The 25681-nt window shown below is 39.3% G+C and overlaps 1 protein-coding gene across 6 annotated transcripts in view; it reads right to left on the reverse strand.

Moving 5' to 3' along the window:
* Nucleotides 1–3846: 3846 nt before the first annotated feature.
* LOC105227845 (teneurin-m) overlaps nucleotides 3847–25681 on the reverse strand; it is a 464312-nt gene continuing 442477 nt past the window's right edge. For 4 of the 6 annotated variants that reach the window (XM_049457225.1, XM_049457222.1, XM_049457223.1 and 1 more), the window contains 9 exons: nucleotides 23163–23438; nucleotides 22612–22977; nucleotides 16388–20473; nucleotides 14567–14850; nucleotides 13685–14096; nucleotides 13019–13564; nucleotides 12743–12950; nucleotides 11021–11047; nucleotides 3847–9995 (listed from right to left, as the gene is read on the reverse strand). In XM_049457225.1, coding sequence (XP_049313182.1) covers nucleotides 4388–9995; nucleotides 11021–11047; nucleotides 12743–12950; nucleotides 13019–13564; nucleotides 13685–14096; nucleotides 14567–14850; nucleotides 16388–20473; nucleotides 22612–22977; nucleotides 23163–23438 — 11813 coding nt within the window. In that variant the 3' untranslated portion in view covers nucleotides 3847–4387. The remainder of the gene's footprint in view (nucleotides 9996–11020; nucleotides 11048–12742; nucleotides 12951–13018; nucleotides 13565–13684; nucleotides 14097–14566; nucleotides 14851–16387; nucleotides 20474–22611; nucleotides 22978–23162; nucleotides 23439–25681) is intronic. The other 2 variants (XM_049457224.1, XM_049457227.1) reach the window with 2 other exon arrangements.

Raw genomic sequence — 25681 nt, forward strand, 5'->3', positions numbered from 1 at the left:
AGAATATTGGTAAATATTGTATGTAGTTCGTTAGTTGTGAGAATAATTTTTAATTTGTTGAGTAGATAGTTTTTTATTCCGTATATGGGATTTAAATTAAAAAAAACTTGCTGGAAAAGTACTAGGCAAGCTTTTGTGCTTTCGTACAACTTGAAGTATGGAAGCTTGTAAGCTTTGTAGCTTTTATTTTCTTTGAAAATCGCTGCAGTAAGTGGAAAAAGGTTTTGCTTGAAAAAAGTTATGCGAGCTTTTGTGCTTTCAACTTCAAAAATGTAAGCTTTTGATTGAAAATTATTATGGGAGCTTTCGTGCTTTGAATTTCAAAATTGTAAGCTTTTGAGTTTTCACCTTCAGTGGAAATCACTGCAGTAAATGGAAAAGGATTTTGCTTAAAAAGAGTTATGTGAGCTTTTGTGCTTTCGTACAACTTGAAAAATCTCAGCTTGTAAGCTTGTGAGCTTTCACGTTCACTGGAAATTACTAAAGTGGAACAAGATTTTGCTTGAGAACCGTTACGCGAGCTTTTGTGCTTTCGCACAACTTGAAAAATTTTAGCTTGTAACTTAGTGAGCTTTCACTTTTTTTTTTAATCTTGTAGTAAGTTGAAAACGATTGTGTTTCAAAAGTAGTATGCGAGCTTTGGAACTTTCGTACAACTTGAAAAATTTAAGCTTGTACAACTTGAGAAATTAAAGCTTGTAAGCTTATGAGCTTTCACTTTTTAAATTACTGTAGTAAGTTGAAAATTATTTTGTTTAAAAAGTATATGCGAGCTTTTCTGTTTTCGTACAATTTGACTTTCTCTGTAAGCTTTGACTTTCACTGGAAATCACTGTTGTAAGTTGAAAACGAAGTTATAGTAGGTGAAAAATGCTTTGCAAAACTAAAAACCAGCTTAAATTTGATTTTTAAAAAGTGTTTTATGGTAAAAAAAAATATTCCTAAAATTAAAAATAAAAATTTAAAAATGTAAGAAAATTTAAAATAAATAATTCAAACAAAAAAAGAATAAAAAAGGAAAATAAAAAAATAAAAAAAATAAAGAAATACTGCCTTCAACTGATTTTCGATAACAATGCGTTTTTTATGAACTTTTTTTAAATAAAAAATAAAAAAATTTAAAAAATAAATAAATTTTTTAAGTATTTAAAAAACTTTAAAAAAATTGTATAAAAATTTTCGTTTAACGATTTTCAGTAAAAAAGCTTTTTTATAAGCAGTAAAAAAATTCAATACAAAGAAAAGAGTAGCCCCATGCATTTACTGTTATTTCATTTTTAAAATATTTATTTATATAGTATAATATAAAATTTAAAGCAAACATTTATATAATATTTAAAACTACAAGTTTTCAAGTGTATTTAAATAAATAATTTACAATTTTAAACACTAATTATGCGTTATAAAAAATTAAAAAAATTAAATGCATAATATAAAATTTAAAAAATATATGCATAATTAACCAATACACTTGAAAATGCATATACAAACATACATACAAAAAATAAAAAATATTTTTATAATTATAAAATGTTACAAGTAAATGTAATTAAAATATAAATGGCATTTGTCAGCGTTTAAACTATTTACTTTCAATTATATATATATTAATATATATATTATATTAACATTTCGTATTTACTGCAAAACAGTTTAAGAAAAATTTTAAAGTGTGTTTCAGTATACAAATCAATGTGTGCCAATAATTGCTGGATTTGTTCAACTGCAAACAGATGTACAGAAAACACATATACAAGACAAAAAATCAAAAAAAAATATTAATTTAGCTTTGTGTTGCTTTTATTAAAATGTCGGTATATCACAATTTTTTTATATTCTCTTTTTGTTTTGCAGTTTCTTGTGAGTATTTGGCAAGGAGTACAAAAGTTTGGCGAATCAGCAATGGAAATTGAGTCTGACAGTTTTGAAGCCACTGCGTGCATGTCATGTGAGTAACGCTTTGTATTATTTATTTGAATGCGCTAACTTTGATTTGGGCGTGGGATTTAACAGAAGTACAGCGATGTTTTACAAATTTTTCAGAATTTTTTTTTAGAATTTTTTCAAAAATTTCGTAATTAAAGTAGTGTGGAAGCGTAAAAATATGTTTATAATATCTACAGCAATAATTTTAAAAATTTTCAGAATTTTTCATAGTTTTTTAGAATTAACTGTAAGCGTTGTGAATTTAAAAAAATATATTTAACTGTATAGTATAGTCAAAAGTACAGTTTAGCACAGTTCTTAGGTCCGTTAAACAAAGCAAATAGCAATAAATTGTGTACAATGGTAAAGTTTGCAAAAAAATTATAATTTTTTTTTTAATTTGGAAATTCATGCGAAAATTATTTAAACAGTATTAATTTAAAACAAAAAAAAAAATTTTTTTGAAAAAAATACGTTTCAGCATAGTAAACAATTGCAAAAAAACTTACAAAAAAATTTTGGAAAGTTAAAAAAAAATATTATTTTTTTTAATTTGGGGAATTTTAAAAATTATTTGAACAGTATTAATTAAAAAGCATATTTTTTTTGATGAAAAAGTAAGTTACAGCATAGTAAATAATTTCAAAAAAATTTTAGAAAGTTTACAAAAAAAGTATTTTCTTTTTAATTCTGGAAATTTTAAAAATTATTTGAACAGTATTTAAACATTTTTTTTGGTGAAAAAGTAAGTTTCAGCATAGTAAATATTTTCTAAAAAATTACAAAAAAAATTTTAGAAATAAAAAAATTTTTTTTTTTTATTTTGGAAATTTTAAAAATAATTTTAATACAAATAATACAAAACAATTTTTTTTTTTTATTTGGGAAAGCATTCAAAAATTAGTTTAACAGTATTCATTAAAAAAATAGTTTTTTTGGAAAATTAAGTCTTAGCATAGCAAGTAATTTCTAAAAAAATACAAAAAATATACATACATTGCTAGCAAAAACAACAAAATTGCACTACACAATGTCTGTATATCAACATTTTATATAAATAATTTTTTTAATAATTTGTTTTTTATAATCTTGTGTTTAATAATCCTTTCTTTAAATATTTTTTTTAAATATTTTTTTATTATTAATAATCTGTTTTTTAAATAATTTTTTTTTCAATAATCTTTTTTTTTTAATTTTTTCTTCTTGAAAAAAAAAACATTATTTTATTTTTTTTATTTGTTCTGCACCAAATATCTGTTAATTTCCTGCTTAACCTGCAATTATACAAAAACATTCAGTTTACACTAAGTTCTTTCGTTTTTTTACCACTTTTAATACTCATTTTTCTTACTGCTGCCTATTACAATACTTAATTTGCTAGACTGTTTACTGTATATTCACCACTTAAACGCTTAAGTTATATGGCTTTTCAACTGCTTTTTACTTTATACAAAAACTGAAGTTCTCCGAAAATAATTGCACGCCTGCACGTTGTATAACCACAAAATTAAACATTTTAGCGTCGCATTTGTGCACCATGCTTCCTAACCTTACTTTTTCCCTGCTGCTTGCTGATTTCCAATTTGCTTACAATCATGCTTGTAATTTTGCTTTCACGTGCTTTTCTAATTTTTGTGCTAGTTTTTGAAAATTTCTGCTTTACTTTTCCGCACCAAATCCGACTTCTTACGCCACTTAGCGCTGTGCGTGCTAAATACTTTTATTATTTTGTTACTAAATAATTTACTTGGCGTCTTTTCAACTGCTAAACCTTCACTCCTAAATTTTTTTTCATTTACTTTTTACAAATTTGCCATTTTCACACGCAAATATTGATTTTGAAAATTTCTGTTTTTTATGATTTCTTTACTTCACACATACCTACTCATAGTATTGTAGTTAGTCGTACGTACTCACACATATTTTAATTTAATACCCACTAAATTCTTTAAATTTAATTTGCTTTTCAGTTTTTTTTTTTCATATATGTTTTGTATGTAGTTGTATTGTTTGTTTAATATAAGTCGTCTGTATCTGTGCCTTTTCTGCGATAGTAGTGCTGATCGTAGTAGTTGTTATTATAATAGTATTCGTCTTGGTAGTACTCCTCATTGCCGCTGTGGTTAGCTTCGTTGGCAACAATGAGTTCGCGTACATTTTGCGGCGGCGCATCGTCATCCTCATCTTCATCGTCGCCGTTGTTGTCGTTGTCGTCGTCTTCGTCATCACCATCATCACCGCTGCTATTGCTGTTATTGTTGTCTAAATAAAGTGTTGTCTCTATGGTGTTCAGTTCGTTTGCGTTTGCGTCTGCTAGCCAGCTTTCGTGCCTAGCATAGGCAACACCATAACTTCGTTTATCCTTACCACGCCCACCATTTTCGAGTTGCTCATTCACTTTTGTCACAGTTGCTGCTACACGTCTACTTTTGTATGCTTCTTCACTCGTCTCCTCGCCCACTCACGCACTCAAATCCATGACTCTTAATTGTTGTCGGCGCGATTTCGCTGCGCGGTGTGCGCTGCCGATCTTTCTTCGTTTGCGTTTGGCGTCACGCTGGAATGCTACATTGCCTGGATCGTCGGCCAGCTGTGGATATTTGTGTATGCTGTGTATGTCGATGCCGATCCAGCCATCTACATCGCCATGCGACACGAGCTCCTCTTTCTCCTCTTCAGTCCAGTCGCCGCGTCCTTGGAAGCCGGCAGCCACCAGCTGCTTCTCGAGCTCCCAAGCGCGTTCGACGGCACGCTTGTGCGCGTGTTTCAGTATGCGATGTCGCTCTTGTTCGGGATCAACACCGTATTTAATTATCACCACTGCATCAGGGCCATGCAGCCGCAATTCCTTTGCGGCGGTGCCGCCATGATCGGTCACTTCGTGTGTTGATATGTTGAACATGCCGCCGAGTCGGCGCAGCTCTTCGTTGTCATCGCGCAGCTTGAGCACATTGTCTTTGACAAAGTAGAATACATCTTGATCGTGTATGCTGAAGTGCAGATCGAGGAAGTAGGAATTGTTGAAGACCGATGATACCACATCCTGCACCACGCTATTCGAGCCATCTACGACGCTGACCAAAGCGCGTCCGCCAATGCGTGAAAGCAGCACACCCTCGCCGAAGACGCCACGTCGGTAGCTAATACGTGGTAGTAGATTGCGCATCTTCGGTTCCATCTTTAGCAGTGGCTTCGGCACAAAGTCGAAATCGCTGAATTTCTCGTTGGTCTTCTCGACGATACATTCCAAACCGGAAATCACTCCGAATTCAGGTGCCAATGTGTTTGATTTAATCGAAATTTGTGGCACATATTGCGCGTCTTTGGTGTACTTCGAGCTCTGCATGCTACGCAAATCGTAGCCGAAGAGTTGCAGCCAAGACTCCAAGTCGATCATATAATTTTGCGGTTTGTTAGGATTGACGGGATCGTTGTTGTGGTAGCGGTAGATGAAGACGTCAGTTGGATTGGACATTTCAGTGGCCAATGTCTCCCATTTTGGTGTCATCCACTGACCAACTGTAGGATCGTAGTGGCGTCCTTCGGTGTAGATTAACTTAGTGTTGGGATCTAGCAGTCCACCATGGAAGTCGATCGGTATGAAGAAGTCTGGATTCGTATCCTTGATGATACGGCCGAATGGCGTGCGCCTTACATCTTTGATTATGATGCCGTTCGGGTCGAAGAAGGCTAGCGGTGAACCATTCTGATCGGTGGCCACGTAGTAACGCTGATCGCCGTTTTCCACTGCCATTAGCATATCACGATCGTCGTAGAAGAAACGCAATGTTTTGCCCACTTTCGGGAAGTGTACGTGTGTCAGCAATTTCGGTGTCTTCGGGTTGGCGTAGTAGTACTGCGTTACGTTACCCTTGCTATCGTGCCAGGCTATTAAACGGCTGCGGTCATCATAATAGTACCAGGATTGGAAGCGATCTCTTTCGAAGGCATGTATTAGCTGACCGCGATTGTTATAACGGTACTTCTGTTCACCACGTCGCACCACAAAGCCGCGCGCATCATAACTGTTGAACTCGATCTCACCAACTTGTATGACACGATCACCAATATCATAACTGAGATTAATTTTCTCACCTTGATCCACAATGCCGACAGTGTTGCCATTCTCATCGTACAAGTACTTCCAGTTGTTTGTGCCGAGCACTTCTGTCACATGTCCGTCAGCATTGTAGTTGATCTTGTCGAATGATGTTGAACGTCCCAATGTTGTCTTTTGTGATTTGATGCGATTTCGCAGATCATAGTCCAACTCAAGGCGGAAGACGTCGAAGCTCTTGATATTCATAAGCACACTTTTTACGCGTCCATGCTGATCGTAATCGATGATCGTGAAGAATTGCTTAGCAGAGTCTTGAATAACGGTACGATTGAAAGCATTACGGGTAATCTTCAGATCTTGCACAACTTCCAACTGTCCCAAGTTTTGACTGTACTTGTAACGTGCTGTGGGCACCTCCTTGTCATCAATGGACATCTCAATGCTGCTCAGACGTGCATTGCCATCATAGAAGTACTTGTAGTGTGCGGAAGCTAATGAGTTCTTTGAGCCGAAGCGTACTTTTTCGTCTTTGAGAATACCAGCATGATACTTGAACTCGCGGCGTAACTCGAAGCCCGGTTCCTGTACTTCAACTGATTTGATGAGGCTCGTCGTATCCTGATAAGTGTAGTGCGTGCTTGATAGCCCAGCCAGAATTGTCTCCAAACGACCAGCGGAATCATGTACAAACGCCACCTTACCGGATTGGTGTGGATGTATCTTGGCGAGTATCTGTCCTTCATCGTTATATAGTATTTCGAAAGGATGGCGGTTGATCGGTGAGAAGTATTGGTATTTGAAGAAGCCGAGCGAGGTTTGTAGTGAGAATGAGTGTATATGGCCGCGTGGCGTTGTCAAACTTTGTAGCGCGCCAGCATCGTCGTACTGCAAGAGGTAGTCAGAACGCCGCGGTGTGGTCACCTTCAATGGCAACGAGCCGAACATGTCTTTGAAGGCATAAACCATGGATGAGCCATCGCCGTATTTGATTTCATTTAAGCGTCCGTTGCGATCAAAGGTGTAAGCTTCTTGTAGCACACCCCACTTCCAGCTTACTAAACGACCAAAGCGATCGTATTCCAAGTCGACATCAGCATAGTCACCCGATTGTGGGCGGAAACTCACGGGACGTGCTGTGCGGTCATAAGTAACATTCAATAATTCTTGTTTATCATCGACGAGCACAACAACGGATTGCGCGTCGCGGTCATATTCGAGTGTAAGCACATTATCGCCATTCACACGCAGCTTGCGTCCAACTTGTGACACTGGACGTGGTCCTTTGCCTTGCTTACCCTGCTGCATGCGACGCACGAAGTAGCGCCACTCAAAGCGATTAGCCAGATCACCAGCGATTTCAGTACGCTGCTTGGCAGGTACAGGATAGCTTTCACCAATCACTGGGTTGATTTCAGCTAAAATGGCGTACGGTACCACTTCCATTTGTACGGTGTGACCCCATGGCGTTAGACTTGTCATTGAACCGTCCATTTCAACAGAGGTCTTCGATTCAGCGGCACCGTTGCGCACCATAACTGTCGAACCCTGTATTAGCATCGATTGTTCCTTCTGTGCATTCTCAGATATCTTAACTTGTGCACCTTTAACGCTCAAATCAAATACTAAATCAATGACACGACCAGTGGGCGTAACAGCCGAAGTTAGTCGGCCAAACTCATCGTAGTTGTAGACATAAGAGCGGCCTGTGGAATCTAGTTTGGTCTTTAGCAAGCCGGTTGGGCCGTGGTATTCAAATGTCACATTGTAGTTGTCCGGCGTGCTCAGTTCGTGCAACATCTTCATGCGTGTCATGCGTAGACGACATTTCTGTCCCTTCGTATTTTCAATAGAGTTCACCTGTGAGGTGTAGTCGCGCAGTAGAAAGACCTTATTGCCTGCCGCATCAGTCACGGTACTCAGTTTGCCATTGGAAGTATTGACATTATAAGTGAAGACATATGTGGTTTCGCCAGTTAGAATATTCTTTGTAGAGACGTGCTGACCGAAACGGTTAAAGATATATATTTCTTGCATATCTGGCGCATAGATTTCATATTCGCGTGACGCACTGGCTTCGGGTATACTGGACATAACCGAACGTATGCGGTAATTGGCCTGATCGGCAATATGCACATGACCATCGGGTGTAACAGAAAGCGCCGCTATAGTATTAAATTTGGCACTGGTCGCCAAGAAGTGCTCTGCCTCAAAACAATCGCAGCCGCGTTCCAAGCAATTGCATTTCGACTCTGCGCCGGCAAAAGGTGCTATACGGCCATCTGTGCCAATGACGCGCACACGGTTGATGCGTTGTGAGTCGCTCTCTGCCACATAGAGCTCACCCATGGGACCAAACGATATGGATTGTGGCATCACCAGCGTGGCATGTGTAGCCAAATCGGAATCATAAACGGTTGAAGTAGTGGCACAATGTAGTGGGCGACCGGAAATGACCCGCACACGTCCATCGGGTGTCATGCGCAAAATCATATGATCATCGATGATGTGTAGTGTATTGTCCAAGGGGCTAACAGCCAATTCGGTAGGCCAACGCAAATGCATCTCTTCCAGCTTTAGTGTGCCCTCGCATGGTATGGGCTTCCAGTGTGACTTATGCATATGATTGCCAATCAGCGTTGTGACGATGCCATCTCGATCAACCATACGGATATTTGTGCCATCAGCGAAGTATAATATATTGTCGCTGGAAATGGCGATGCCTTTGGGATAGGCCAACTTCGCATCTTTCGCCAAAGCACCGTCACCACAATGCGCCTCGTCGCCTGGCAGACAACGCTCACCGGAGCCGACAATGGGTTCCCAGTTCTTTTCCGGTTGCGAGTAATCATTAGTGTCGCGTACGCGTATGATTTGATGTGACTCCGGATCGGATATATAAAGTGTGCCGTCCAGTGGACTTAGCGCCATGTGGTAGCGATAGGAGACGCGTGTGGCATTCAACTTGACCACTGTGCGTATGGTGCCATCGGTCATAATGCGACGTATGTAGTTGAAGTCGCCGACATACAAACTGCCATCAGGTGAAGCGGCCAAAGCAACAGGCGCCAGCAAACGTTGCTTGTATGCCAAGCCCTCGCAATCATTACATTCGAGTGGACGTTGATGGCCATCACCCATGGTGGTGAGTATGACACGCGGCTTATTCTTCAAGTAGATATTGGAGCCATCGCCCTTCTGCAGTATGCCTTCATGGAAGTTGTAACGGTGGTGTATATCAAGATTCCAACCACCCACCTCGGAGATAGACATGTCGTGGCCAGACAACTTGGTGGTTTGTATATCCCAAATGATGTCTTTGCAATCGCTGTACTGATAGCCAACCTTGACAATCGCTGTGGTCACACCGTAGACACGTTGACGGTAGATGTTCAAGCGGTTCCAGGCGTAGGTGAATTTAATGCCCGGATCAGCTTCGAAAACACGCTCGAACAGTATACCCTCAATAGTTATGCGCAGATGTATCAGGTGCAGTGTTTCTGGTATAGTTTCTGGTGTTAGCTGTAGCTTTATGGTCGACAGATAGCCGGCGGCGCGTGAAGAATGGTATACCAAATTCAAGCCAGTGCCGGGTATTTGTAGTGATTCCTGTATAACTTGCGACTCGGCCAAAATGGCGGAACGATCAGGACAAGCGCCTTGGAAACCATGCTTCCACGAAGCCAACACAACCGGTTTCATAAGATCGTAGTCGTGTGAGAAACACGTATGCGGTATGGGTATCAAATTCTTCTCCTCCGACATGGACATAACCACCACATCGATGATGATCACTTCGTTCCAGGGTATTTGTACGATGCGTGACTGTGGCCGGAATGGTGAGCGGCCGAATTGCAGCGTAACAGCGCCGCCGCCATTTACCATCAGATCGAACCAACCGTCGTCACGTGTGAGCGTGAAACCTTCGAGCAGTGTCGTGGTGGAGACGCGTACACCCACCAAACCCATGCCGAGCGAGGTGACTACGCGACCGCGTATAACGGCCGAACGGCTGTAGGGGAAAGAGTCAAAAAGAGCGGAGAGTTAGTGGCGTCTTTGTTAAATTAATGTGTGTGTGTGGTATAAAATAGAAAATGCTTGCTGGAGAGCGTAAAATATGGTAGCAAATAGTTAGGAAAAAAATAACTTACTAACAAGCAGTAGAAAAACGTAAAAATTGTATGCATAAAACTTGCGCTAATAAAACGTATTGACATTTATAAATAAACTACTTAAATAAATAACGGTAAATTGCTAAATTAACGGCAAATAAGGTGTAACAAATACGTAAAATTACACACGCACATATAAACATAAAATAGACTTTCTCTTAACACATAAGACACAATCGAACGAAGTTTGAACGAGCGTAACAGCGAACGAACGAACCAACGAACGAACGAACAAATGGACGAACGAACGCATGTTTACAGGGTGTTCGTAAGTTTTCAAATACTGTTCATTTCCAGGTATTTTTATGTCATAACGGTACTTTCAAAATTTGTTTTAAACTTTTTTTTGCATTTACTATTGAAATTAAAACCTAAATTGTTTGCAGTAGGGTTGCTTGGAAACGTAATAGGCGCTTTTTATTTGTAGTCTAGGCGCGCAAATATCTTAAATGAAATAAAGAAAGTATGAAGGTGTGTAAATTATGTAAAAAATGCACTACTAAGTGCTTAAAATGACGCTACATGGCCCAAACGAGGCGCATAGTCAATTGACCGGCATGATTTTATGTTAGACGTGAGGGGGGTTAAGTGAAGAGGAAAAACGCATGAATGAAAAAGTGGTAATGAAAATAAAAGCAAATAAAGTGTTTGACGATTAAAAAGGAAATTAGAAAAATTAAATGATAAAATTAATTAAAAAATTACGACAAATTAGTAAAATGAGCGCACTGCTATGAGCGCGTTGAAATATGTTAAAGTATGAAAATTAATAGCTAAGAAAACATGTTACCAAACAACCAACGAATTATTTTTTTTAAGAGTATTTAGTTAGTTATTTTAGTTTGAGCGCTGTTGCTTTGCTTACCTTGCATTGAAATAATTCCAAAAAATGCTGTTAGTGTTAAATGAATTTAGTGGTGATTTTTTAAACGATTTGTTTGTTTTTTGGAAGGGTTTTTGGTTAATTTTTTTGTAATTTTGATTGTAATGATTTAAAAAATTTTAGTTAATGGTTAAATATTTTTTTTGCAATATATTTTTGTTTTTTTTTAATATTAAAATTTTTTTTAATTATTTTAATATTAAAAAAATTTTATTTCAATTATTTTAATAATAATTTTTTTTAATTTTTTAATTTAAATTTTTTTTTAATTTTTTATTATTTTAATATTAAAAATTTTTTATTTAAATTATTTTAATAATAAAATTTTTTAATTTATTTTTTTTTATTTACAATTTTTAGTTTTAATTTTAATTTGTTTTAATTTAATTTTTTGGAATTTTATTTCATTAAAAAAAATTAATTTAATTAATTTTATTTTTTTGTGATTTTTTTTTTAATTTTTAAAATTTTTATTTAAATTATTTTAATAATTTTTTTTAAGTTTAAAATTTTTTAATTTTTTTATTTTTAAATATTAAATTTTTTTTTTTTAATATTTAAAAAAGTTTATTTAAATTATTTTAATAATAAAATTTTTTTAATTAATTTTTTTTTAATATATTTTTTTTAATTTATAATTTTTTTTTATTTTTCAAATTTTGTTTTTAATTTTTCAAAATTTTTATTATTATTTTTTTTTTTTATAAAATTTTGAAATTTTTTGTTTTTGTTTTTAGCGTATTGCAAGTGCCGAAAGTTATGCATATTTGCCAAACGTTTACATTGGAAATCGTACAAATCGTATTATTAGTAAATTGGTTACGTATACGCAGTGGTAGTATGTAGTAGTAGTGATGTTGGTAGTAGTAGGTTAGTAGCAGTTTTAGGGCGCGCGTGTAAGAGAAGAGAAAAGAGTAGAGAAAATTAATTGCATTAGCGTTGATTTAATGTTTGCATACGTTGCATATATTTATTGTTAAGTAACTGTAAACATTTTGAATTTGCAACTTTTGTCAAAGTAAAATGTCTCCAATGAAAAAAAAAAAAAACAAAACTGAAACTAAGCCACGCGTGCTTAGCATATATCGAAAAAAAGTTGTTTTATGCAAGCCTGCGTAAAACTAAAATATTTTGTTGTATTATACGTAGACGTATGTAGCAGGTAGCGCGGCTTTATTGTGCAGCAGCTGCAGTTTGCTTTTCGTAAATTTTTTTTCTTGATTTTTGTACGGCTACTCTTGCCTACCTTTGGGGTATTTATGGTGCAAAAACAAAGGACATATAGTGGGAGTTATTTACATATGTTTTGTTTCATGGGTTGGTAAGGGATATTTTTGGGGGTTGGGATTTGTTAGACGTGGGCACGATAACTTAAAAATATCAAAACGTAAAAACTGAAAAAAGGCAAACTAGTTGTCATTATGCATTATTTATTTGTTGTTGCTTTTTTCTTTTTGTTTTTTAACAGGATATTTACATCCACTATACACACTAAAACATCAGCGTTTATGTAATGCAAAAATTTAGTGGCTTTTATTAAACGAAAAAATATCTTTGTCACCAATTGCATGTTGCTTGTATGCTTTTCAATAACTTTTTGTTTTTTTTTTGTTTTTTGCTTCAACATAGCTAATTTGTTTAAACTTAAAATATACGCATTTAAACTAGAATGTGTAAAGAAATTGGCAAACGCCTTGAACAAACCTTTCATTGAACGTCTCGAGTTTCGCATAGTTCTGTAGGCTGCTCTCGTCAATCAGGAATTTCATGCGCTCGAAGAAGGATGCGGTAATGGCCGGCGGTTGCTTGCGCAGCAAGACATCAATCGGCTTGGGCGCGGATACGCACAGCTGCGATGTCTTGCACACATGACTGGCACAGCACTCGGGATCCTCACAGTCGACGAGACCATCTGGCGCATAACACAATTTATTATTATTAATATTTAGATGAAAAAATATGCCAAGTACACACGCTTACCCTTGTCGTTGTCCTTGCTGTCGCCACAATTCAATTCGAGCGCTATGCCGCAGTCGGGACCATCCCAGCCCTCGTAGCAGCGACACTCCCACTGACCCTCGCCGCTCACGCGACACTGTCCATGCGCCGAACAGCCATTCGGACAGCCTTCGATAGTGCAGTGCTTGCCATTCCAACCGGTCACGCACAGGCAGGTGCCATTCTTGCATTGCCCATGCTCATTGCAGCGCGTATCGCAGAGTTTGGTGTTGCAATATTCGCCACCCCATTCCGTGTCGCAAGTGCAGGCATCGCCGACACAGCGTCCATGCTGTCCACAATCCAAATCGCATAGCTCCTTCGAGCAGTCATCGCCGCTCCACTTTGGCTCGCACGTGCAGGTCTGCGTGTCCACATCGAAATTGCCGTGATTGGAGCAATCTGGCAGGCATTGCAAGGCGTCCTTGTCGACGGTGGCGCAATCGGTGCCCTTCCAGCCCTTCTTGCAGATGCAAGTGCCGTCAGCGCAGAAGCCATGACCCGAGCAGTTCGGATGCGGACAGTCAACTGGAAAGCGTGAAAAATACAGCAAATTATTTAGTAATTTTGTAAAGCATACGTTAATGTAAATAATTTGTTGACTCGTCATTTTCAAAAAAAAGTTGTTGTAAAATGCGCGTTCATTACCTTCCTCACAGAATTTGCCCTTATAGCCGCGCATGCACTGGCACTTGCCGCTCACGCAGTGACCATGTCCATTGCAATCGGCCACTTCGCACTCATCGTGACGCAACGAGCACTCTTTACCCTTCCAACCGGGATTACAAATACATTCGCCGTTAATATATTCGCCATGTTGCGAGCACAGCACTGGACAAACGCTCTCACTGCAGTCGTCGCCACCAAAGCCGGGATTGCATTGACAATGCCCGAGCAAGCATTGGCCATTGCCGGAGCAACCGTTCGGGCAATTCTGTGTCATATCCTCGGCAATGGCGGCATAGAAGGTGACCTCTTGCGCATCACCATCATCGTTGTAGAGCGAGACGAACCAGTGACCGGGCTCCATGTAGCGTGTTACCTCGCGCGTTATCGATAACTGTGCGCGGCAAGTAAGCGCACAAGAGCGTAGATGGAGTAGAATGAGCGCGCGTTCATATGCGTGAAGCGCGTTTATATCCATGAAGCCAGGCGTAGTGTAGCGTTTAGCGATGAACGTCGTTGAGCGATGAATATGTGTCGATTTGATGTTGTTGTGTGTATGGTATGTGGTACATGGAACGCATATATGTGTACAGAGATGTGTGTATAGCGGTTTGATTTTGTTGTGTACGGGATGAGAAACAAGAAAAACACAGAGAAACAGTTCGGTTAATGAAGCATTAGTTGTACGTTAACGAGTTTGAAGCGACAAATAATACCTTATAACTATGCCATAAACTAAAAAACTAAGACCATATACGAAATGTAACCACCTAATGATAAGCGCTTGCGTAATAAATTTTAATAAACTTATGTCTACAACTACAAATACACGCTTATTGCTTAGCAAAACAGTAAGCTACTCACGTGTGCTGCGCGCGCTGTCCTTGTGCTGGCGCTAAAGCCGCTCAACACCTCCTTAAAGTGATACTGTGTGTGTGTTGGCAATGCGTTGCGACGCCCATAGACACCTATCGATGCGCCGCGCGGTATGGTGTAATCGAACTTCACATAAGCCGGTTCCGATTGATAGAACTGCATATTCCAATAGCTATAAGGTTGTATCTCCTTGGTTAGTTTCTGTCCCAGTGTGATTTGTCCAAAGGTCGTGCCATCTGGTGGGAAGCTGCGTGCCGGGAAAGTACGCGCACCTACTCGGCATAGTACGCCCAAGGTGTGAGTATATTAGTAAGGCGCGTATACGTTTCGCAGGCGCGTTAAGTTGCACGCGCAAATGCAATGAATGATGAGTATTGCGAGCGCCATTAATGCGTGTGATGAGCGTGTTGAATGTACGTAAAGCGTGTTATACAAACGCGTGGTGAGAGAGAAGAGAAAAGGGAAAAAGCGTACGTTTTTTAGAAAAGGTATTTAAATATTTCTTTTTTGCTTAAATGTAAATTTTATTTAATTTTCTTTTAATTTAATTAAATTTTTCTTTAATTTAATTTTGTTATATTTATAGAAAATTTACAAGTTTGTATGTAAATTTACAAGAATCGATTTTATTTTACAGTCTGTCGTTGGTTAACAGTTTTCGCTGTCACTAGGTACAAACAAAAATATGAAAGATGAAATTTTGTTAAGCAATTTTTGCGCTTCCAACGACATTGTCGGTAGCTGTTAAGCGGTTGCTTCATTAATATAGTGCCTTGCAGCTGCTGTCGGCTTTAAAACATATTAAATCTCTTGTGTAGTTGTCAAAAGAGCAATGCGGCTTTCCTATTGGCTACCCAGCATTGTATGAGTTTATGCGCTTCATGTTAAGTGCGCTCTCTTAGCATGCGCATATTTGTTGTTTGTTGTGAGCGTGTATCACACAGTGCTCAGCACGCATATGTATTGCGTGTAGTTGTTTTCTTTCGTTGCCATTTGCGCGCATATAATTCTCAACCGCTTTATTGTAAAGCTGCAAATCGCTTAAGATATTCCTTTGTTTGCTATAGTTAAAATAATGTATTTGTTTTGTTGATGTATTTGCATGGGTCTTAAGTTAATTAATGAGTTATTTATAACATAATTCTTTTTTCTGGTTTTCTTACAGCATTTATACCACGAGGTAAGTGTATCTTACATTTTCTAATGATAATGATTTTTATTTTGCTTTTGATGTGATGCGATATGTTTGAATTTTGCCCATTGCCAATTTCTGTACTTAAGGTGATATTGAGGTTATGTATACAAGTTAGTATGAGTAATGAAAAAATCCAAAAATTATAATGAGGTTATAACTAAAACTTAAAGTTATAGTCATAATTATATAGAGTTAGTAGACATTTTCCAGTAGTCAGAGTAGGTAAACCTAAGCATTATGGCTTCCAAAATCAAAAAAGTTGAAGTATTTTATATATTTACATATATTATTATATAATTAGTAAATATTTTTTCATATTTATATATATTATTATATAATTAGTACCATTAGATCGCACTTAAACATAAATATAACTTTATGTATGTACAAAGTACAAGCTATAACCTGCACAGTAAAGAAGTAAAATAACAGCTTTGAGATTAGAACTTTACAATTATGTATTATGAAAGGTTATTTATTTATATATGAAGAGTTTGAGCGTTCTTTTTAAGTTTGCTACATAATTAAATACTTCAGTTTGTTAGTCTACAAGCCGGAGGTGGTGAGTTGTTAGTAGTTTTTTTAGTCACCATTAAACCATTAAAGACAATCACCTTCAAGTATCAGAATAGGCATAACATCAGGACATGCAATTTTGCTGCCATCACCAACAACAACATGATCATCAACACTGACAGCTTGCGCTGCATCAACACCAAGCAAATTAGTAAATGTAGCAGTGGTAGTTGTTGAAATGAGAGAATCTTCAGTGGTATTAGTCAACATAGTTGTTGTGCTTGTAGCAATTGCTGGTGTGTATGGTAAATGAATGAAATTGTCGGTAGTTTGCGGCGCTGTGGTCGTTGCGGTAGCGGTGGGAGCGTCGGCGTTATCAACACTATCCGCTAATGGCACAAAGTGTGCCTCGTTGTCAACAGCGTCAAGCACTTCAGTTGCACTTAAGAAATCCGCGCACTTGCAAGGGCATTCCGGTATAGGTGGCGGTGGCTCGGGTATGCAATAAGGACTGATTGGCGCTTGCTCGGTGTCGTGTGCATACGTTGGTGGCGGCGCATCTTCATCGTGCGCTGGCGTTTTCAGGCGCTCATGTGTTAACACCTCTTGCACATCGTGCGTTTGACCGCCGATCGGCACGGCCACATGCAACGTATACACAGAGTTGCTATCACCTTCGGTAGCGATCGTCACATTCACGAGTATGTGCTTACCCGGCGCATCGTATGTTTCGCTCACTATGGGCGCTTTGAGCGGAAAGTTTGGCAATTTGTCAGCGTAGCTGTTGACCGCGTTGTTTGCTACGCCTGCTTTGAGCACTTCGTTTTCTGCTTGCGCTGGGTATTTAGGCGGCCGACTGGTGACGATTTCTTTACGTTTGCCATGCGTGTACTTCGGCGGCTTTGCGGGCGCACCGTCTATGGTTTTATAGATTTCATCCTCGCTCGAGCGTGTATCCTCCAATTTGATAATATCAATGTCGTCCGCATTGGGTTCGGCAATGAAATGCTGGTAGTCATTAGTGGCTGCGTAAGCTTTGGCGTTTGTATGGAAATTACGATTGCGCTGCATTATGTTCTCGGGCGCGTTGTGGTTTCTAGCGTCTTTGTTGTTGTGTTTGTAGTTGTGCTGCGGCATTAAACCGTCATTAAGCATCAGCTCGTCTTCCGCGTTGCTTTCATCATCAGCAACTGTTGACGCATTGTTTCCATTACCACTTAAATGTGTTGGTTGCATTGTTGTTGTATGCGCTAGAACTTCAGCAGTTGCGGGTTCAGTTGCGTAATTGTAGTACAGTTTTTCGGTTGTTTGTGCCGCGTGTGTTTCAGCAGCTTGCTGAACGCTCATTTGTGCTATCATTTGTGTGCGGTCTGTTACTGACGTTGTCTTTACCGCTACAACGTCAGTTGCTTCCTCCGTTGATACGCCAACATCTTCAACATTTTCAACATTTTCTACATTTTCTAATGACAGCAAATCGTCCACGGCTCCAACGTTTTTACTTTCATAACCCGAATCTACCGAAATCCTTGCTTTTACTTCCCGTTGCTGCTTTCTTGCAACAGTTTTTTGCCTTGCCACTGACGCGCGCTCATTTATCTCCATCGTTTGTCGTTCATCAGCTGTTATCATTAGTTTTGTCGTTGTTGTTGCTGTTTCAGCATCCACGCCAACTAACGCTATGTGTTTTTCAATCATTGCTGCCCGTTCATTTTGCATTTGACTTTCGTTTAGCTTAATTTTCAGTTCACTTTCAGTCGCCGCGCGCCCCAACTCCCATGCTTCGTCGTAGTCGTCGTCTCTTGCTTCCGTGCGTGTATCTACATCATCCACATCATCATATGCTGCGCGCTGCCCCGCTTTTTGCTCATTCATTTCGGATTTATCAATTTTTATGACACTTGACGTGTCTGCGGCCAGTGGTGTGGCTGGTGTCCGCGCATCATGCCCAACATCATCATAGCTGTCAACCAAATCACGCTCATTATTGTTATCATCAGTTGCAGCTACGTCGGTATCGCTTTCACTATCGTCGTTCAACGCGTTGTCGCTTGCGCCATTATGACGATTGATTTGAGTACTATTTACCTCATCAAATTCGTGTTGTGGCGCAGTAGTTTCATGTGCGCTCGCATAGCGTATATACTGACTCACATTATCTGGCAATTTTTTAGTCGCATTAACGTCTATTTTATTGTCATTACTTATGGCGTTGTTTTCTCGAAATTGCACAGCGCCTATGTCAGCGTTATTGCCGCGCTCTACTTCCTGCACCGCACGTTGTGCTCGTTCGGCTACTGGTGGTCTGTCAATTTGACTATCATCATCAATAACCACATCGAGAAACTGTACTGCCGCTGGCGCTAGTTGTACAGGTGCGTGAATTGGGCGCCCAAAGTGCTTTCTAAGCGTTTTCATATATCTCGGCTCGTTCGCTTTACGTAAACGCAAATTGCTTTTTGCATGCTTATAGGCAGCGCCTTCTTCGGTAGTTCCTTCGTTGGGCTCAGCGCGCATACTTATTACATTAGCGCTTGCCGTCGCGTCCGTTGTAATCGATATCTCATTAATTGTAGACGCTGCTTTAAAAATAAGTTCTTCTCTTCCTTTGACTTTGTTAACAAACTCTGCATGCGGGACGCTTACTTCACGTTGCGTGTCACCTTCAACATAATCAATATCACCATCAAATATATCACGAATGTCGCTGGCTGTAAGGTCAATAGCTGTGTGCGCCGCTGCTGCTGTTGCTGTTGTTGTTGGTGGAGTGAGCGCGTCTGCAATTGTATACTCTTCATCTTCAATTTTGTTTTCTTCAAGCGACTTTGTTGCCTCACCCGCACATTTTGTTGCGCTTGCTTCGTCAGCATCATTTCCGCACGCGGCGTTTGGCGCGTCGCCGCCTGTCAAATTTGCTACTTCATTATTTTTATCCCTAAAAGCCTTTGATAAAACTTTGGCAATTGTCGTCAATGTCGCATCATCGTGTTGCCCAACAGACACACCATCGGCAACAGCAGTCTTGGCAACAACACTTACACTGCCAGACGTTTGCGCGGCCGCGCCTTCAACATCAGTCCTGTCAGCGGCAGCAATTTCTTTGTCATCATTAGAGTTTTGATTGAGATTTAATAGCTTATTGATTTGCAAAGTTTGCGCGTTGCTTATATTGTCGCGCTTTGGTGTGCGTTTACTGTTAAATGTATTATTACTATTATGCTTGTCATAATCAGTCTGCGGCGCAGCAATATTTTCATATTTCTTTGGCGTTTCGTTTGTCGCTTTATCGCTCAGCGCGTCGTCAGCGTAATTACTTGCAGTTTGTATGTTAGTCAGCGGCAGCGTTTGACATTTATGTGGCGCGCTTACTGCTACTGGCGAGAGACAGCGCGTTATAGCTGCCGTTGACTGTTTGGCTTGATTGCTTGTTTCGGTTTGCAATCGTTGGTTATTGCGCTCACGCTCAGCAACCGTTGCTCTGTTGCCTTCCGCTAGCTCACTTGATTTTCTCACCACATTTGTATCTAACATATTTGGCACACCTGCTGTTTGCGCCACCAACTCAATCACCTCTTTGTTAGTCAACTGCAACTCCACACCCTTTGTTATTGTCTTTTGTGTAACTACAAAGCTGTCAGCGTTCGCGCTGTTGCCAACAGTTAACAGTTCACTATCGTCGCCGCTGTCCTTTGCCTTATCAACGCTGTCGCCATTGCCATTCTTCAATTTATGTTTGCTATTATTCGTGTTGTTTGTAACGCGCTCGTGCGCCTTCATTTCATCGTCATCATCCCTCGTATGCGTTCGCGTAATTAAGTCGATGCTTTCAAAAGTTTCGTCTGTCATTAAACTTCGACGATAACGCTTCCTTCGCGCGCCATGCTGTTGCCAAGTGGCATTGACTGGCATTCGGACTTTTACGTGCGGCTGTTGTTGCCTTTGTTTGTAAGTATTTTGCTGGTAGTGCTTGTCAGCGCTCGACGCCACTACCGCCACGCCATCACTACCGCTTTGTTGCTGTTGCTGTTGTCGCCGTCGCTCATACCGTTGTGTGCCGTATGACAAGCGTAGTGTCCCTGTTGCTGAACTATCCTTTGTTTGTTGCTGGCTGTTTTGTTGTGCCGTGTATGCGTAGCTGCGCGGATAGTAAAACCAGATGCGGCGTAGCGCTACATGTCTAACGTCTAGAGACAACAGCGCATGATTTTTAAAATAAATTTTCAAAGCAATCAACCTAGCATTTGATTTTTTAGTTTTTTTCGCTTAATTTTATTTATGTTTTAAGAAGAGTTTTAATGAAATAAAACCGCCTTTCTATAACTTCTTATCAGCCTATGTGTCTAATAAATATTTTTTGTGAATTTGCTGGCTGCGCTCGCCTCAAATTACATAACTTAACGTAAATGCTTTTAGACAGTGGTTGGAGGCGGCGCGTTGGCGTAGACTAGGCGCGTAAATTAAGTGTAAAATGTGTTTTTAATGGGATTTCGCCAATGAGCGAATTGCCACGCGGTACATGGCGCGGCTGGAAGCACGAAAGGTGAAAGAATTCAAACGCGCGTCGGGGGAGTCAAGCGCTTTAAAAGAATCATCAAGTGCGCGTCAAGGGAATCAAACGCGCCAGGGGTAAGCAAACGCGCTAGGCGTAACCAAACATTATTAACGCTAAATGTTAGCAATTGATTACTTTTTGCTGTATGCGCTGATATTTTTCGTGACATTGTGCCTAGGTAGCAATAATAATGATATATTCATAATCTGTAATCAAGGGCATTTACTGACAGTATTATTTGCTGTCGCTTTGCATATTCAATATGCGCTGATTGCACACACTTTTGTTTTGATTCAATTTGTTTCGTCTCTTTCTTCAAATTTGTATATTTTTCGGCATTAATTTGCGTAATCATGCGTTTGGGGAGCAAAAATTAAATTAGTGCAAGCGCAGTTGCTTAGTAATGACGGTAGAGGGCGCGCGTGCGTAAGAATATGTCTTTCTTATTCAATTAATAAATTATACAAAATGTAATGCAATCGGTGCAGCTACCAAAGCTACTTTTCATTGAAGTGAAACTATTTTTCTAAGCACTTTTGCTGCCCAACTTAATATTGGCTAGTCGAAAAAGTCTTTTCGTATTTTGTCAATAGATGTCGTTGCAGTCGAACAACTCCGGTGCTACCAATCACGACCAAAATGGTACTTATTTCATACATTAAAGGTCATTATAAATATAAAAAAAAGTTGAAGTTTGATTAAAAATACGAAGAAACTTTTTCGACTACCCAATATATGCCCTCCATTGTGCGCTAATGACTCTACCAATAGTGTGAACACGCCTTAAGCACAGATTTTGGCATGACTCACTTGGTCATTACGTCAATAGCAATTTGCAGCAGCTTCAATTAGCATTAAATTGCGAAATTTCGGCGCTTTCAAAAGCAGAAAACTAATCTATTTTCAGCAGAGAAGAATTTAATTCGAAATAGAAACGCCATTGAAAGCGTTAAGAAATGCGTGAGTAAAGCGTAAACTCGCTTCTTTTAAACTCACTTGTCGGAAGCACAGTTATACAGTCAGTTTTCTTGCAGTCTCAACTTGCCGGCGTCAATTTCCGGCTTACAAAGTTGACCTGTAATTGCAGTGCTGCTGCATCCTGCCGCATATTTGCTGTCAATTTTTTAACAACAACTACAAAAATATTGCTTTTTTGCGCTCTCCGCCTTTGTCGCTTTTGTCGCCATTGTCGTGGTCTATTTATGGTTAAACAACTTTGTCGAAAGTGTCAACAGCAGACGGCGTTGAATAAATAAATAAAAATTAAAAAGCGAAAACAAATGAATCGAAACTCAGCGGCGCGGATTGGCATAGAAAATAAGCACATTTTTTTGGCTGCACAATAGCTGATCCTTTGGCAATAATAATGTGGGTGTCAAGCAAATCAGCCACACCAAGCAGCTTGTGCGCGCTGCTATACAGCAGACAGCGCCTGCGAACGCGCCAGACGCTACGTAGCGCCGGGGTGTGGCGCACTTGCCGGCTGACACAGCTCAAGTGACAATTTTATTCATTTGATTTTGCTTAAACTTTGGCTGTCTGCGTTTTTCTGTGCTTGTTTTTGCAACAGACAACGACTACACGCCTAGCCGCCCCACCCCTGCTGTCTATGTCTTTACTTGGCATTCACTTTTACTGATTTTCATTACACCGTTATACGTTGATTTCGAATATACGCGGCGCTTACGTCTGTGCCGGCGCCTTCAACGCCGTACTTTGCACCAGCAAGTGAAACTCATTTAAAAATAATTAAAACTTCAAAATAATTACCTCCATTATTGGCATTTGCCAGCGATGAGGATGAGGGTGACGAGGCAACGGCTCCGGTCGTACCTATAGCAGCCACCGCCGATGACGCAGATGCTGGTGATTGGTAGGCGGTCGATGATGGTAAGGTGCCACCGCCGCCGCCGCCAGCCATTAAGTCAGCGCTACCGCTGGCCGCCTGCGCCGCTGCCGCTTGTGATGCCGATATCGAGGAGAGTGATGAGGTTGCCGTTGATGCTGTGACCGTGGTGGGTTGTCCGAATTTCGTTAGATCTGTGTTAGTGCTTTTGGCGGCCGTCACTTCGGATGCCTCATTGCCGACTAGAATTGTGCGTGGTTCGTCCATGGATAAGTGTAATACACCGGATACTGTGTGGTGTAAGGTTAGAGTGGTAGAGAGAGAGAGGGAAGAAATGTTGCAGTGAATAAATGCGTATTAATTGAAATTATTTTAATTAAGGAGACGCAAAAAATGAAAAGAAAATCTCAATGAAAATCAATTAAAGTCCGTACCATGATAATGTAAGATGGCGCGTTTTATGGGGAGAACTTACCATATAGAACTATTGAAATCAAGCCAAGTAACGCAAATACCGCCAAACATATGTTGAGCGCACACCGCCAGCGGTGCCAGCGCGCCGCCAAACCCTTGCGGAAATTCATCGGTGTCGAATAGTGGTGCGCAGGCAGGCCGCTCATAACGCTGCGCGGTGGAAGCACGGGTCCCATGCAATTATTCGTGCTGCGCTCGTAACCTTTGAGTGTGTCTTTTGTAGGTGTTGAGCAGGCCGAGCCGCTTTTATAATCGATGGGTGAACCTTTGTTGATATCTGCAAGGAAAAAATTGAACGAAATGTTTAATACGATAATGAAAGGTATTAGAAAATTTCGTAGAATCATATAGGACTAGCTTTAAAAGCATTTTATTTTCAGTGAGCATCTCCCTGTAATTTGTAAGAGTAAATATCCCATAATTTTCCACTGCTACTGCGATTTCCGAATAACAACGAATTCCTAGAGGCAGACAGTTACTCGGATTTCAACTCTTCTCGTCATCCTGATAATTTATTTTTATATAACTATAATTTATCTCGTTTAGTTATATTCTACTTGTATACTCTTTAGCAACATGTTGCAAAAGTATAAAAACAAAGCAGTCACTCTTTATTAACATTAATGTTAATAAACTGTTTGGCATTGCTGTTATCATCCTAGGCAAACAAAAAATCAATATAATTTACTCGCTTTATGTTACTGCAAACCTGCCGAGTGTTCCTCTGTAATTTCATTACAGCATGCTCAACAGTGTAGGAATGTTACATGTTTGCATATGCAAACGCAGTTTTTGTCTCGTCATCACGAAGCAGGCGAGCAGTACTGCAAAAATTTATAAGTAAAGCTGGATGTCCGAATGTTAACACAATTTCATTTATGTTCCTTAACATTCTCTGTTTGATAGTCGTGTGTCGGTAAGTGCGCGTCGGTACGTGATCGTGATCATAGTTTGTGAAAAAATAATAAATTAATCATTTAGTTGAGTTTTTTGAGTATTATTTAAAAATAAGTTGAATTTGTAAATATAAAGTGATAAGTGAAAATGTGCAAATGCAGTTAAGCAAGGCAGTGCATAATGTGTTGGTTTGGCAAGCATGTTTAAGCATGCACGTGTGAAAAGTGTGTAAACATGTTTCAGCATATTTCACATGTAAATCTAAGTTTAGTGAGAAATTTTTCAATATTGGTGTTATTAAATTGTTTTCATTGCTCGACCATAGCGTTAAAAAACCCGTCGTTTAATTAACTAAAAGAAATTAAATATGAGCAGGCAATAAAAGGTAAGGGTGGGTACGTATGTATGTATATAATATAATTACAACTAAGGTAGGGCTAAGTTCGGCTCCAACTGAACATTTTATACTCTTTTTTCAACTTTTCAATTGACCTGTTAATATTTTATTTCTCACGACACAAATATAAACCCTTTAAAGGTATTGCCTTCAGTTTGGTTAGGTTGTAGGGTTGATATAAAATCGATAGAGCTCTTTTGGACAGCTGTGTATCTTACGCTTAGGTAATTTTTGATCGGTCTTCAATATCCACAGCAACAAGGCCTCATACAGAATATTATTTTCTTGAATATATTTGAAGATTTTTTCGAAACTCAAACTTTCCTAAAACCGATATTAAATATACATTACTTTGCTTCGTGCTTGATGTAGATAACGGTCTTTTTTACCACATTAGCAATGCATGGAGTATCGTTTTACTTTGATACTAGGATTATAGCCAATGCAAAAGAAGTGAAATAAAAAAGGGCATTAACAAAAATCAATTAAATCATTTCACCATGAAACACAGCGTAAAAACGCCAAATTGTAGTAGTAAAGCTAAGCCATAAAAAGTTGTGCACAACAACAACAACAAATAACAATCAGACACCGAAAATGTAGCAAATGTAATCAGAAGCTAGCGAAAAGCGAAGTGCCCATTAGCAAAAAGGAAACTAAACGACAACTGTGGCGACCATTAAAATCACACCTAATGCTCCCTAACCGATTTCCTTAACGAACAAGCCACAGCCGCAACTGAATAGCCGAATAAGCAAATAAACTACTATAAAAAGCAATACAAATGCTTGAATAAAGAAAGTAAGGGATTAAAGCAACGAGAAAAAAAGAAAAAAGTGTAAAGTCCTTGCGCTGCGTGTTAATGTCAGGGACAGGACAACGTCAGCGTTAGGATTTGCAACTGATTTGCCTGCCATGGACTGCTGATTGAAGTTGTGCTTATAGAACAAAAGGCAGCGGTAGAAGACTTGGCGTTGTGATATAAATGTGTTACGTCGGCGTTTAGCTGACTGCGTCAACGGACCCCAAACCGGCAACAGCGTTAGCTTTTGGCATTCTCGGTGTGGCATGGCGACGGCTGCTTATCGCCTTTTTGGCTCGAATTTCATTTGTATAAAAGGATTTGTGCAAAAGGATAAACGAACTGACAACGGACATAACCTCAAAGCGGGGGTGTGGGCGCATGTAAGCGTTTGTGTCAGCGTATGTGCGTAAAAAGGCGAAAT

The sequence above is a fragment of the Bactrocera dorsalis genome, chromosome 5 (assembly GCF_023373825.1).
Source record: "Bactrocera dorsalis isolate Fly_Bdor chromosome 5, ASM2337382v1, whole genome shotgun sequence".
In the NCBI taxonomy this organism is placed as follows: domain Eukaryota; kingdom Metazoa; phylum Arthropoda; class Insecta; order Diptera; family Tephritidae; genus Bactrocera; species Bactrocera dorsalis.